Source organism: Pipra filicauda, unplaced genomic scaffold (assembly GCF_003945595.2).
Source record: "Pipra filicauda isolate LSUMZ 115617 unplaced genomic scaffold, ASM394559v2 scaffold301_size890592_pilon, whole genome shotgun sequence".
NCBI classification, from domain to species: Eukaryota; Metazoa; Chordata; class Aves; order Passeriformes; family Pipridae; genus Pipra; species Pipra filicauda.
Window position 1 is genome coordinate 434,745 of NW_024104423.1, and position 14,163 is coordinate 448,907.

Genomic DNA, 14,163 nt, shown 5'->3' on the forward strand with positions numbered 1-14,163 from the left:
CAATGAACAGGCGTGAGACGGCTCTGGCGGCACGGAGAAAAGGAAATCTCTCCGAATCCTTGACGTGTCTTTTGTTTAACTTCCCCTAATTGCTTTTTTGGCGTGACCAAAAAAGCCCGGACGGTCTGAACAACCAGTTCGAAGAGCCAGCCCTCACAGCTGGGAAGCTGGGCTTTTCCACAACAATAACAAAACAGTAAAAATCCCAAAATAAAGCCATACGGCGGCGTGCGCGCACAACTCCCGCCCCCGAGCCACCAGTTCCTCGGGGGCACAGTTTAGTGTGAAAACACCCGCCCCCAGCGAGCCTCGTCTCCCGGACTACGGAGCTGTGGCACCCCTGGACACAACCGACGGGTGACGCGGGCACGTCGGCGGGAATGAGGTGGGAAGGGCGGGCGAAGGGCACTCGGTCGGCGGGTAATGGCCCGGATCGCGCCACCGCCGGCGGGACCTCGCTCCGCGCCGCACAACTTCCCGCCTGGCGCGGCGCTGGCCCACGGCACCTTCAGTCAGTGTCAGTCAGTCAGTCAGTCAGTCAGTCAGTCAGTCAGTGTGCCGTGCCCGGCTCGCCTCACTGACCTACAGGCGCACTCGCCACGGAGGGGCCACCAGCCCCAAGGGTCACCCATCTCGGAGCGAGTCGCCAGCCTCGGGCTGCCACCAGGTCCTTGTTAACTGACGTGACTCACCAGCTGCCCTCCCTCCCCCGGTCGGGATGTAACAGCTGTTTTATCTCCCGCTGTAATTGCGCCACATAAAAATAGTTACAAGGTACTTGGGGGAGGGTTTGCTGTTAAAACGCTGTTGCTTCCCCTGGTACAGCGAGTGCGGATTTGTGCGGGTGCCCGCACCGCCGGGAGCGGAGGGTAGTGTGCAGCGAGTGATCCCTGCTCTGCCGTAGGAATCGATTATTTCATCAGCCGTTTAAGGCGCCCGTTGCTCGCTCCCCGCGCCTGCCCGGCCGGGAGTAACTCCGCACGTGCCGGTGCGGGAGCGACACAAACACGCTCCCGTGGAATCAGCAATGCCGCACCCGCACGCCTGTTTCGAGGCGAGGCGGCTTCTTTTACTTTCCACGGCGAAACCTTCACCCGTGACACTTCAGTACGCCGGCTGGGTGTCCTGCACTTTGGAGCAGGGGCACCTGGCTTTGTCAGGCGGGCGGCGGGGGGGGGGGGGGGGGAACGGGGGGGACGGGAGCAGCTGCCGAGGCCGTCCGTGCCGGTGGAGGGCTCTCCCCTCCGCGACGCTCGGAGGGAAGCTGGAGCGAGCTGCTGGTAGGTCCCGCGTTTCCCATACCGGAGGAAAATAAACTGTTGCTGTGCAGCGCGTGCTCGCCCGAGAGGGATGAGTCAAGCTGTGAGACTTCTCTCTTTTACAGCTACGAGCATGTGCCGTAGCAAAACCTACCGCGCGGGCGGGGGGAGTGGTGGGGGAGAAAAACAACCTTTTACGAACTGATGTAAAAATAACCGCAGAAATGGGGCTCGCCTTCCCCGCGGGGGCAGGAGGTGGCCAGCACCGGCCAACCACGGCTCTGTCAGCACCACTGGGGATGGGGGGGGGGGGGAACAGCCTCCGCTCGGCAGCCGGAATGGGGGCGCCGGTCTTTGGAGGGCTCTTTTCCTTCCCCTGCCGTACGAACTCTTCTTTCTTCTCCCCTATTCACGCGAAGGAGTGGGTGGTTCGTCCGGCAGCAACAGGAGGAGGCTAGTCAAGGGCAGCTGTCACAATCTCCCCCCACCGCCTCTTCCTTCTCCTCCTTCCCAGTTTAATGATCAAACGTCTGCTTGGAAGAAAGGCGAGGGAGCGGGAAGCACGCAGAGCTCCCCCCGCCGCCGCTGTTGTGTGTGCATGAGCGAGCGGGTACGGGCGGACACCCCCCCGCTCCGGCCGGTCCCTCCCCTCCTGTCTGACAGAGCCCCAGCAGGCCGGGAGGGGAGGGAGGAGAGAGGAGGAGGAGGAGGCAGCCGCCGCGAGTGCCAGTGCAGCGCACGGTTACTCTCCCGTACTCAGTGCGGGGAGGTGGGGGAGGGCGGGCGCTGTGTACCTTTTTCTCCCGTGCCTTTCCTCACTTTAACAGGCCGGGGCCAATCGCCGGCAGAAGGGAACAAAGGGAAGGGGGGAGGGAAGCCCACCCCGGCCACACCAGAAAGCCCCCGGGGAGGCAGAGCCCTGCGGCTCCCGCTGACAGCAGCGCGGCCCCGGACCGGGCGCCTGGCTCCGCGGCGGTGCTCCTTCTTTCTTCGTCGACCTTCTCCTTCTCGCCGAGCTTAAAGGGGGAGCTGCGTCCGGCGAAGGGAGAGAAACTTGGGTCGGTGCGTGGGGTGTCCTGCGATCGGCTCGGTCCTCGCGATCAAGATGAAAAGTAAAAAAGGTAGTTGTGATGGGGCGCCGGGACAAAGCGGGGTGCCCCGCGCACCTGCCCGGGGTGGAAACGGGAAGGGGGGCTGTCGCTAAGCCAGGCGGAGGCTCTTTACCTTCTAGGCCGTTTTGTCCCCCGTGTCCCCGTCCCCCCCCCCCCCCGGCCTGGCTCCCGTGGGAGACTGCAGTGGATGCTCCGCTCCCAGACAAAACATGCGGGGCTGTTGTTTGGAGGCGGTCGCCTCTCCGCGCTGCTGGCTCTCTGTCAGAAACATGTCCAGCCGCCCGCCTCGTGCCTCCTCCGCCAAGTTTTGTTCTCTCCCCCTCCGCCAACCCTCTTCCCCCCGTCCTCTCGTAAAACACTTTTAAACGGTTTTCCGCACCAAGCCCCGCCGTCCCGGTGTGTGGGGACGAGAGTGCAGGTCGTTTTCCCAACTTGGGGCGAGGAAACAGGGGCTGTCCGGCAACTCTTTGTTCGCGGGCACGGCATCATGGGGCTGGGGGGTGGGCATCGGCGGGAGGGCTTCAAACCCCCTCCCCGCCCTCGGCCGCCTTGATTTGCTGAAAGTTGATGCCTTTTCCATCCCTTTTATCCCTTAGAACGGGACGAAACAAAAAGTACAAAAGTTTTGACACAGGGTTAAAAGGAGAAAGACTTTTTTTTCCTTATAAGCACAAGGCTCTTTAGGTTTTCTTTCTTTGTTCACTTCTAAACAGACAAACTTTACAGTTAGAGGATCGTTACTCATTGCGCTCGTGGTGCCTTTTAAGTGCCTTTAAATTACTCCTTGGCCACAAAGACGCGGAACGTGCTTTCGGATTTAACGCTCCTCCGCTGGCTGGGAAGAAGTTCACAGGAAAGCAGTGTCTGTTCAGTTGCGATTTGCCAGTCGGTGGTGTGGCTGAAGGATGTTTTGCATTCAAAGACCATTAAATGCTCCGAAGTGGAGGGTTAGAGGGGAGCAGTGCGCATGTTCAGTACTCCAGAGTTGTGCTGTTTTCCCCCTGCTATGCATTCCTACGGCTCTGTAGTAGGGCAGCCTCCTCGCTCATTGTTAATAGCCTTGGAGCAATTAATGCATATGTAGTTCGTGAAATCATTGGGCTGCTGCAGACATGGTGTGTAGTAATATGGTTTGTAGCCTTCGTCAAAAGTTTTTTTGGACGTGCCACTCGGCTAAGAGGGGCGCACACAAAAGGGAACTGAGCCACAAAGGCGAAGTTTAAAGAGCGGGCAGGGTGGTGCTGAGGAGCGCAGCGTCCCGCGGGAGCGGAGTGGGGCTTGATCCCGGTCACAGCCTGGGCTGCACGCCGAGCTCAGCCCCCTGCGCGCAGAGACGGTGGCAGCGCTGGCTTTTAAATGTTTCCGTCGTCTTAGGCAGGTTGAGATTCTTGACCCTACTGGGAGCAGTTTGTGGCTTTTCGCGTCCGTCCCCCCCCCCCCCCCCCCTTTTTTTTTTTATAGTTTCACTGAATTAATTTAGCCCAGTTATTTTTAGGACATTCCTATGCTCCCTATTTGCACAGCAGTGGTGAGCTGGTTTCCTGTCTGCTGTTGCTTCCATTGTTCAGACTTCTCTCCCCGAGGGCAGCTGCTGGTTGGTGAAATACCAAACTCCCTGCACTTTCAACTGTTGTTCTTGCCACCCCCGAAATAAATGCGCGTAGAAAACGCTGACGTAGTTTCTAGGTATGCATGTGTAGGGCTTTGTGTGTGAGAGTGTGTGTGTGTAAGCTCTGCTTTGAGGATTGCAAATCCTGGGCTGAAACAATGGAAACAATGAAAGGTGACAGGCGGGAGGGAGAACTTTTGAGAGGGGCCGTGGGCCTGGGGTTTGCGTGGCACAAATTAAAAGGTGGGGAGACAAAGACGGAAACTTTAAAAGATGTTAGGGCTGGGGTGCCTTTGTTTTAATAGAAGTTGGGCTTGTAGTTATTTGTGATCTGGCATTCGAGGCTCATTCAGGAAGTTTCAAAGAGTGACTTTATTACAGATTTCTTGCTTGCACTCCTAGCAAAATCCCATTTAAAAGCAAAAAAAGTATAATACAGCCAAGTCTGGCTGGTTTAGAGTGCACAGTAGAGTGCAAGCTGTGAAGTGCAGAGAAAAAATAAGCTGGTTCCTAAATTATGAAACTTATTCAGAGGAAAGAGTTTTTTTTACTCTGGAAATTCCCTTCTGTATCCTTGTAGTTCTTTGTTACTTATGAATAATTTTAAACCTTTATTTTTGTTGTTTTTTAAACTCTCATTAAATTTTTATTCGTTTTTTTGGTATGTGTTTTGGATTTTTAATTTTTTGTGTGTTTGAGTGTGGTGTGTTTTTCTTGTTGATTGGTTTTGATGGGCTTTTTGTTTGTTTTTGTGGCCTTTTTTTAAGCTAACAGTCTGTGGATTAAAACCCCGAGGACTCTTCTATGGGTAGTTTCATTTACAAATAATAACGTGATAGCAATCACACTGAACATACTCGGTTTGTTAATTAGCTGATTTAGAACACAGTCTCGCAAAGGCACAGGCATGTGCTCAAGTTTATACATGTGAAGAATCTTACTGCACTTGGTTTCAACAGGATCGGAGCCTCAGATGGGAACTGGTTCTGTTTATCAGTGCTCATAAAAAAATCTGGTTTAAGATATTCAGAAAACCCTAAGGGGTGGGAGGTTTTCTTTAAGGTGATTTTTGTCCATTCCTTCTTTGGAGGGCAGAGATTGTTCCTTGTGGCATACTTTGTCCTCTTTTGAATAACAATTGGCTTCTGCCACTTCCTCAGTGAAGCTCTTCCTCGACACAATGGGATAGTTGTTTTTTGGTGTGTTTTTTTTTTTCCCCTGATACTCAGCCTAAATTTTTCATTTGCTTAACTTCCATTTTATTTGTCTCAGTCTCTCTAAATACTTTGTCCTCCCCCTCAAAGTATTTCAGTATGCCTTTTTGAGTGGCAGTAGTTTATTTTGAAATCAGCTTTAGTCATCACTGTACTTTTACTCAAGTTGTTTCAAACTGTTAACTAACGTTTGGGTGTTCAGCCTAGACTCGAGATCCTAGGTGTAATCTTCCCTGAGCTGATTACAGGAGGACCTGTAAAGTCTTTTGGCTGTGATACAACGCAATGGTGCATTCAATCATGTATATGACTTCATCTGGGAAGCCAGGAGGATAAAGTGATTGATAAAGAAGAGATGCTGATCATGTAGTTCTTAAGTCATTAATAGTGGGGACTGCTCATTTAAGTGGCTATGGTGGAAGTGGAGGACTGGGATTTTGTGTGGTTTCTCAGACCTCTCTGCAAATGAACTCGTGCTGCTTTAATTTAGTCCTACTGAAGCAAGTTGTTTTTTTTTTTTTTGATTAAATGTATTTAGGAGGAGACAAAAAATAACGTGGCCCTAGCCTGCTTTTAATACAAAATAAATTAGTGGGTCAGCTGGGGCTACTCATCGTGTCCACAGGCCTTTATTCTGGGTGTAAATAACAGTAAGCCAATGGTCTAGTCGTGGAGCCTGGCCAGGAGCCTTTTCAGTTGGGCCCTGTTAAAACAGGAAACCAGCAGCGAATAGGCTGATTACTAACAAGACGGAAAAACAAAGCTGGGTTGTAATCAGCAGGAATGCTTTAATGAAAACAGAGCCTTGACACCAACAATGTGGCTCCTGCTCTAGTAAAAAATATCAGCTGGGTAGTGCGAGATTTCTAGCCATGACTTCCTGTTGCTGCTAACTCTGAACCGTGCCGGAGAGATCTGCCACGAGTTCAAAGGGCTGATCAGCTATTTAAATGAGCTCATCTGAATGAGCAGAACTTGTACTACACTGGGTTTCCTGCTTAACCAAAACCTGCTTTGTGTCACTAACTTACTGTGTCAATTAATATGACACACTAAGCGAGTGGGTCAAAGGGCTGGCTCTGCTGGTGACTCATTTCTCTCTAGTTAGGTTACGGTTAGTCAGATGGCAACTTTTACTTTAGCAAAAGATCTTGTTTGCAAAAGAGAGAAACGTTTTTATACTGCTGACTTTCAGACAGTATCTTGCCACACTTTTTTAAAGGTGAAATAGAGCAGCAGTTCTAGAAGAGGTTTTACTCTCATGTCAGTTTTCTGAAATTTGGGAGTCTTTTAGTTGTGTGGTAGATCTTGGAAAGGTTATTCCAGATGGGGTAGTCTGGAGTACTTTTTCTTATGCCATGTAAATATGGCACGCTACCCATTAGATGCTTAACCTTCTTGTGTGAGTAGTTTCTTTGGCTTCTCTTCCTTCTTGTTTCCATCCCTTGCTGTTTGCCTCTCCCTGTTTTCCAAGGTCTTGCCTTACTGCCTTTTATATTTAAAAACAAACAAAAAACCCAACCCACTGAAGTGCTGCAACACTTCTGGTTTCTGACAAACAAGAACAGCGCACTTCACAACATTGTCTGAATAGCATAGGCTAGTTTTAGCTAGTTTTTAAATTCAATTTTAAAGGGATGAGCTGCTTTGCAGAGCTGTCCTGTTGTCTGCGAAGGATCTTTGTTCCCAGAAGTGCTTCTCATGGCTCCAAGAGCCCATGGTACAAGGCAGGTTTTCAGTTTAGGTTGCAAGTGTGACAGCACTTTCCATGAAGCTATGACAAATACAAAGCGGTTTGCTCGGAATCATTTTAAAGCAAACTTGACATACTTTCTACATGAATTAAGAACCTGTTTACATAATTTGGAGTTTATCTTGTGTTGGCTATTTAAATATTGTCCTATTGTTCCTGTTCCATGAGTGGATAATTTATGTGGCTAATCAGCAGATGAAAAATTTGGTATGTCAGTTTGGTGGTTGTCGGTTACATAAATCAGCAATTGGGAGAATGAAAACAATACCAAGTAAGTTACTGAAGTAACTATGCCAGACAGATTGTAGATTGATCATCCTATTTGGAATGCTTGTGTATCAAAACTATGCGTTGCAAATTGGACAACTTAAACTAAATTTAAGGATGTTGGAGCTATTCACAAATAGGGGAAGGAAAGAACAATTTACCATGTCAGCTTTGGCTGAAGTTTGAAAGTGTGAGGAAAGGTCCTTCTCTGCTTTCCTCCCTACCGTCCTGCCAAGTATTAAGGAAAACTTGCACATGTACAGCTTCTTTCTTTCTGTGGTGGTGGAGTTTTTGGTGATTGATTGGGTTTTTTTAAAGGACATTAATTCCTTCTGTGTCTTTACTTATGGGTATAACAATAGCTTTATATAGTTTTATACTTTCACAGGAACACTTTTTGTATTTTAGGGCTTACTTTGTTTCCTTCAATAGAATTTTTTAATTATGGGTGGTTGCCCATATAAAATTTTACTTTTGACATTTATCTGACTTTTACTATTAAGAGTTTTAGTTTTGATGTTACAAATGAGCAAGTTTCTTCCTCCCCACCCTCTCACCCCCAAATCTAAGTTCAAAAGACAGAAAGATTAAGGGCTTGTTTTCCTCCTATAGTTCCTAAAGAATGCTTCTGAAAGACAGTGTAAATTCACTTGAGATTAGTATTAATTTGTACTAGTTGAACATGGGTAATATCTTATGTAAGATTCCTAAAATTTCTGGCAAATTTAACCTGGTGAGTATTTAAAGCCTGGTTTTTGTTGTATTTTATAGTACTAATGACTTGTGTATCCTACCAAACGAGTAGAATTGTAGCCTTCCTAACTATTGAATACTTGCTTTTTTGTTTGCTTTACATACCATAGCTTCATGTTCCTAGTAGTGTGGTGTATGTATAAAGGGTTAATCAGATTTTGAAATCTCCTCTTCCTTTGTGTTGAATAGACAAGGTATGCAGTTAACTTGTAAATTCAGAGACTTTGTAGTGAGCATAGCACAGAACACGTTTCCATAGATTAAAATTTGAGATGAAAACCATAAAGTTGAAAAAATTAGCAGGATGGTTTTAAAACAAATCCACCTAAACATACAGAATGCGATTAAATTAGAGCTGGTGGACTTTTAGGCACCTGATTCTTTCCTTTTCTTGCACTTTTTTTCCTTCATAAGTGATAATTCCCTTTGGGTGGCAGGGCAGATACAGTTTTTCCCTTTCTTTTTCCCTTCTTCCATTAGTTTTTATTAATAGATATAATTATTCATTTATAAAATTTACAAGCTCTCTCTCCCAGGAGGGAAGGATCAGCATGCTAAGAAGTAATTAAATAACCCATTGCTTGAGTTGGGTGTTTTTAAGTTCTTCCTTTCTTCATTATTGACCTTTTGCCCAGACACTGGATTGTTATCCTTGAAGAAAAGCGTAGGATGCATACCATAGCAAGCAAATTTGGACAATATTGGCATTAGATAGAAGCTATCTGATAACGTGCAGCAGATAAAAGGTTGCCAGGGGAACAAGGAAATGAAGGTTTGCAGTGAAGAATTCCTTTAGGAACAGATCATTGGTGCTACTTTTTGTTCAGCTGACAGAAAAGCTACAGCATGACAAGTTAACGCTGCGGGACGAATCTCCAGTATAAGAGCCTCTACCCTCATTCGTAGTGAAGACAGTTAATATAAAATGTCTGTACCGTACAATGCTGGAGCTGAATAGTTTATGAATATAGGAGGCTGATTGTTCTTATCTTGTAATTGTAGGTGTAGTTGCAATATCAGGCAGTGAAACAGAGGATGATGACACTATGGATGTCCCACTGGATCTTTCCTCATCTGCTGGCTCAGGCAAACGGAGGAGACGTGGCAACCTGCCCAAGGAATCCGTGCAGATTCTTCGGGACTGGCTGTATGAGCACCGCTACAATGCTTATCCTTCAGAGCAAGAAAAAGCGCTGTTATCCCGACAAACACACCTTTCCACACTACAGGTATTTTAAAAAGTAGTTCTCTCTTCAGAAGGAGCTGTTTTCTATTTTAATTTACCTGTGATCTACTCATGGATACAAATGTTTACACTGCATGTGAGATTTCCTGTTTTATTGTTACTATCCTGCTGATGGCACTTGTAAGGAGAGATACAGATTGATTGTGTGTTACGATGATCTTTGTTTGTTGGGATAAAATTATTTTTCTGGGAGAACAAACAGTTACGAATTTGAGCGTGCATGCTAATTTCTTGTGGAATCGTGTCCCAAAAGACATAAAATGTCTGTACAAGGTAATTTATTGTGAGAGGAAGGTATTTATTTGTCAACAGAGGTTTTATGGTGATAGATATGCAGCTTAACATATAACTCTTTGCTTCTTAAACTGCAACTTGAGGCTCATTCCTGTAGAACATGCACATATATAATTATGTGTATGATGACTTCCATTATGATCAGTGGAACAACTTATACGGGATAGAGCTACTGAAGTGTGTTAGTACAGGTATGGTGAGGCTTTTGTGTGGTTACTTTGGATTCTCATCCTGGGGTGCCACTGGCATCTGTGAGGTCCCTTGGACGCATCATTCTCATCTTCTGTGATCGATCATCTTTGGTGGAATAGCTGTTGACCATTGCTGCTTTTCACCCCTTGTGGGAAGGTGGCTGCATGAGAAGTTGGGTAAACCTGGGTTTGGTTTTGAGAGGTGCTAAATAGAGAGCAATCTTGTTGACCTCTGGGCTTTATTTTTCTTAATTAATTAGTAGAAATTTCATAATTGTCTATAAAGTAAGATTTCCTTCATATAACATCATAAAGAAAACTTCCTTTATGTAGTAAACAGAAAAAAGACATTGAACTATAAACTATCCTGTATTGCCCAGGAAACTGGTTTGATATTTAAACAAGGACAAACTTAAATGAGGTAATTCATGTTATGTCTGTCGACACAGTCAGTTGAACAAGGAAAATCAGTAACTATTGGAGGGAGGAGTGGCTCTCTTCAGAGAGAAAAAGTTTTCCTGTTGTTAATTAACCTGAGCTAGGGAACAATAGCCAATAGGTTAATGTGTGTGCACAGAGTTAAAAGCTAACCCATCAGTCTGGGCTTCTCAAAGCCTTCAGATGTCCAGGGGCTTTCTGTAACAGGAGCAGGGAGTCAGTGGTACAGCCAGGACAAGGGAAGGGCCTTTGCCAGGCGTGTCAGAACTTGTCAGTAGGTCTTTCTTTTGTTGTGTAGTGAAGGAAACTGCTTGGAGGGATTAATTAACCCAGTGGCTCTAATGGCACATAGTTGGAAATGAATGAAGGTAGAAATTAAGATGTCATTTTATTCCCAGGTCTGCAACTGGTTTATCAATGCACGCCGCAGGCTCTTACCTGACATGTTGAGGAAGGATGGCAAAGACCCAAATCAGTTCACTATCTCGCGGCGAGGGACCAAGCTTCCCGAGGGCAGCCTGATGGAGTCTGCCATCAGCACAAAGAACTACATTCCCCTGCTGGAGGAGACTGCCTTCCTTCCCGCTGCTGCACCGCTTGGCAAGACTGTGTCCTCTTCCAAGCCAGCTTCCCCAGGATCGGTCCTGGCTCGGCCGTCGGTGATTTGCCATACGACTGTGACTGCGTTGAAAGATGCCCCTTTCCACTTTTGCCAGCCAGCTGATGTAGGCCAGACCACGGACCTACAGCAGCCCCCAGCCGGCAGCTTCACAGACAACCCCCTTGCCTGCCATGAGGACGCGTCTAAACTAGGACCTGGTGCAAACACACAAAGTGGGCTCTTTAACACTCCTCCTCCAACACCACCAGACCTTAACCAGGATTTTAGTGGTTTTCAGCTACTGGTGGATGTTGCACTCAAAAGGGCGGCAGAAATGGAGTTGCAGGCGAAACTTATGGCCTAAATCCCCTTCCTTCTCCTTCCCCGTTTTGTTTTACCAGGCAGGGATCTAACAGCTGTGTGGTTATTGCCACCCACACAATATCAAAAGACTTTACTGCATTATTATTATTTTTTTTTATTAATCTTATTTGCACAAGGGGATTGCTGAAATGAAGCTTCCTGTCACTGAGATGGTCTTCAGTGGAATACGGTCATTCCAAGAATTATAAACTTAAAGCTACTGTAGAAAGAAAGGATTGTGTGTTTTGGTTTTTTTTTTTTTTTTTAATGTTTTCTTTGTAGGTTTTTCATAATGTGAGATGGTTCCCAAGATCATGTGATTTGTTTTCGTTTCTTTCAGACTGTGCAATATCTAGTAATGATATAGAGTCTTCTTATCATTCCCACGTGGAACGGAATATACCGACATGCTGTTTAAATTTTCAATTTTTTTAACAATACAAACTTTGGATGATCATGCTTTTTTCCCATAATGTAATAAAATATTTTCTTTAAAAATTATGTATACAGAGTATTTTGTTGCATACGAGCTTTGCAGAAAACACAGCTTACCCTTGAAATAAATGGTAGAAATATTTTTGAGCTCATGCTGACTTTGTTTGGTTTAGACAGCTATGCTAGCCGTTGTTGTTAACCAGATGTTTAAAGGAATGCTGAAAAGTAGGCCAGAAGTACCTGTGTTCTGGTATGTTGAAATTTTTTAAGGGGCCCAAGGGAGCTGTGTAGGCAACTGACTAAATTTCAGAGGGTTATCTTAGGCCCCTCTAAGAGTTCCAGCTTTTGGGTCCTAGAAGTACTTAAGGGCTGGGAAATGTGATGGTCCATGGGTAAGGTTTCATGAAGATGAAATGAAGAGACCAGAAGAGGGGTTAGGGCAAGTGTTCTTTAGAAGCAGGTTTTTGTGGTGCAGGTAGTAGACATGACTGTTGACACATTTTGATGGGGGAGGACAAGGACTTTCTACCCTTACTTTTCTTGGACTAGCAATGACAAGGTTTTTACTCAGTAATTCTAACAAATTGAAATAAAGTAGACTGTATTGTGTTGAAGTCTGAGTTCTGGGAAGCCGGGTCTTTGTGAGATGCTTAAACAGGTGGTTGGCTCAAATGTAGAAAAGGTCCCTGTTGTATTGGGGTGTATTTTTTTGCCAACAGAATCTGTATTACCTTTCAGAAAAGGACTTTGCTATCAAAATGACTTATTACTGAAAAATGTGAAGACTTGCAGCTCACATTTCAACTTACTTGAATGTCAGTCACCCACCCTTATCCTTCCAACAACAGTGAAATAAGAGACCTCCAGGGTAAAAAATCGGTTCTGGCTAATCCTTAAAAACAAACCATTTGTCTATTTGGGAGGTTGGGGGAGGGCTTTGTGGAGCAGGAGAGTTGATGAATTTAAGGATATCGTGAGTAGAAGAAGACTGCAATATCCAGACTACAATATGTATGCATTCTGTTTTGCTGTGGCCTCTGTGGGTTTTTTTGTGTCTGAAATACTTTGTTTTCTGGAGTGCTCTTTGAAATTCTGAATTTCTGCCTTCCTTTAACCTTCAAGTTTAAAATCAAAATGGCAAATAGTAAACATTGGCTTACTCCTGTCTGCATCAGCTTCAGTAACACAGAGTCATCCTAATATACTCTATGAATATGGGATTATTTTTTTTAAATTCTATGGAAATAAAACTGGAAAAGAATTTTGAACATAGAGATGGCTGTATACTCTGCCTTGAAGGAATTGCATGTGAGTACAGAAAGAGCCTTGTGTATTATTGCTCTGGACACACTGTACTTGATACTTAAAAAAGCTATTTTTCCTGGGGATACTGATGTATGTATTATAATAGTTTGGTTAGGTTTCTTTAATACTTAATTATAAAATGAAATGGAAGTATGCTTCTTTATGACTGAGGTAAATGTTGAGGGAAAAGTTGGTCAACAGACATGCTTTTTTGGCACAGGTGATTTATCTCAAGGGGTGCTAGAGACCCTAAGATGAATGTTTGGGAGATGCTTCCTTGTTCTTTCCTGTCCTTGCAGGAAGGAACTTTATCGCAACACTCCTTACACCCATGATGAAGGAAAAGCAGCCTCACACAAATGTTTGAATTGTTTGATTTGAATTGTTTGACATTTTCCTCTTTAGTTTTCTTTTTTCAGAGCATTTTGCTGGTGTGCTGTGGGGTAGAGGAAAAGTGGGGCACTTGGATCATTAAAGGGCATTTTCAGAGAACTTTACTCTTCTTTACTCTGCCCTTTAAAATAAGAAAAATGTCAGCAAGTTTAGAAAGAAAAAAAAATGCTTTGCTGGCTGAGCTGACCAGTTCTGTAATTCCACTATAGCAGCTGCAGTACTGAAAATGAAAATAGGATGAGGAAGAAATTTGTTGCCTTTCAGGTTAACAGTTTTCATTGAAAGTAAAAGCCTGTGGTGTCTCTGCTGTTTTCATCTACTGTTATGCCACACAAAATGGTGTTAGTGTAAATGAGCACCAAAGTCCTGTCTGTGTGATGAGCGCTGCATTTCCATTTTGCTGACTGACTTATCCTGGGAACTTCACTTGTGACCAGTTTTGCTTCAGGCTAGTTGTATGCTTTTTAAGGTATTACTTACGTTAAGGTTACACCTAGAGGTTCAACTGTAGTCATAAGTGAGACACCGTTGGCTGAGTAGCACCTGACACACTGTGTAAAGCTTTTCCTTACCCTGAGGTGTTATTTAACTTGGAGGAAGGAAATGACTCATTGAGTACCCACTAAAATGTATCAAAAGGGAGTTTCTGCTTTCCTGAAATCTATAGCATTGATAGTTTTGGTGCAGGCTATTGAACTTTGCCTGAACCTATGATTTCTGAGCAGAAACCTGAAGTAACTTCAGATAAAATTATCAAAGGTAGGTAGATGTAGGGCATTGGGTGGAGCTAGGATCCAGAACTGAGCAGGAGTCCTAGTAACAAACCAAAGGCTTCACGTGCTGGTTGTACATCCCTGATAGAGCAAAGGAAAAGTTTTATTTCTGAAACTTGTTTTACCATGGAAAAGAAAAGAAAGATAAAGAAACAAT

The 14,163-nt window shown here is 45.2% G+C and overlaps 1 protein-coding gene across 2 annotated transcripts; it reads left to right on the forward strand.

The window, feature by feature from the left end:
• Nucleotides 1-298: 298 nt before the first annotated feature.
• On the forward strand, nt 299-11,601 carry TGIF1 (TGFB induced factor homeobox 1). 2 transcript variants are annotated; one of them, XM_027711327.2, is made up of 3 exons: nt 299-385; nt 8,970-9,196; nt 10,535-11,601. In XM_027711327.2, the coding sequence occupies exons 2-3, from the start codon at nt 9,014-9,016 to the stop codon at nt 11,099-11,101; spliced, it is 750 nt and encodes a 249-aa protein (XP_027567128.2). In that variant the 5' UTR covers nt 299-385; nt 8,970-9,013; the 3' UTR covers nt 11,102-11,601. The 2 variants fall into 2 exon arrangements, with proteins under 2 accessions (XP_027567128.2, XP_027567127.2); XM_027711326.2 differs by lacking the exon at nt 299-385 and adding an exon at nt 2,023-2,380.
• Nucleotides 11,602-14,163: the final 2,562 nt, after the last annotated feature.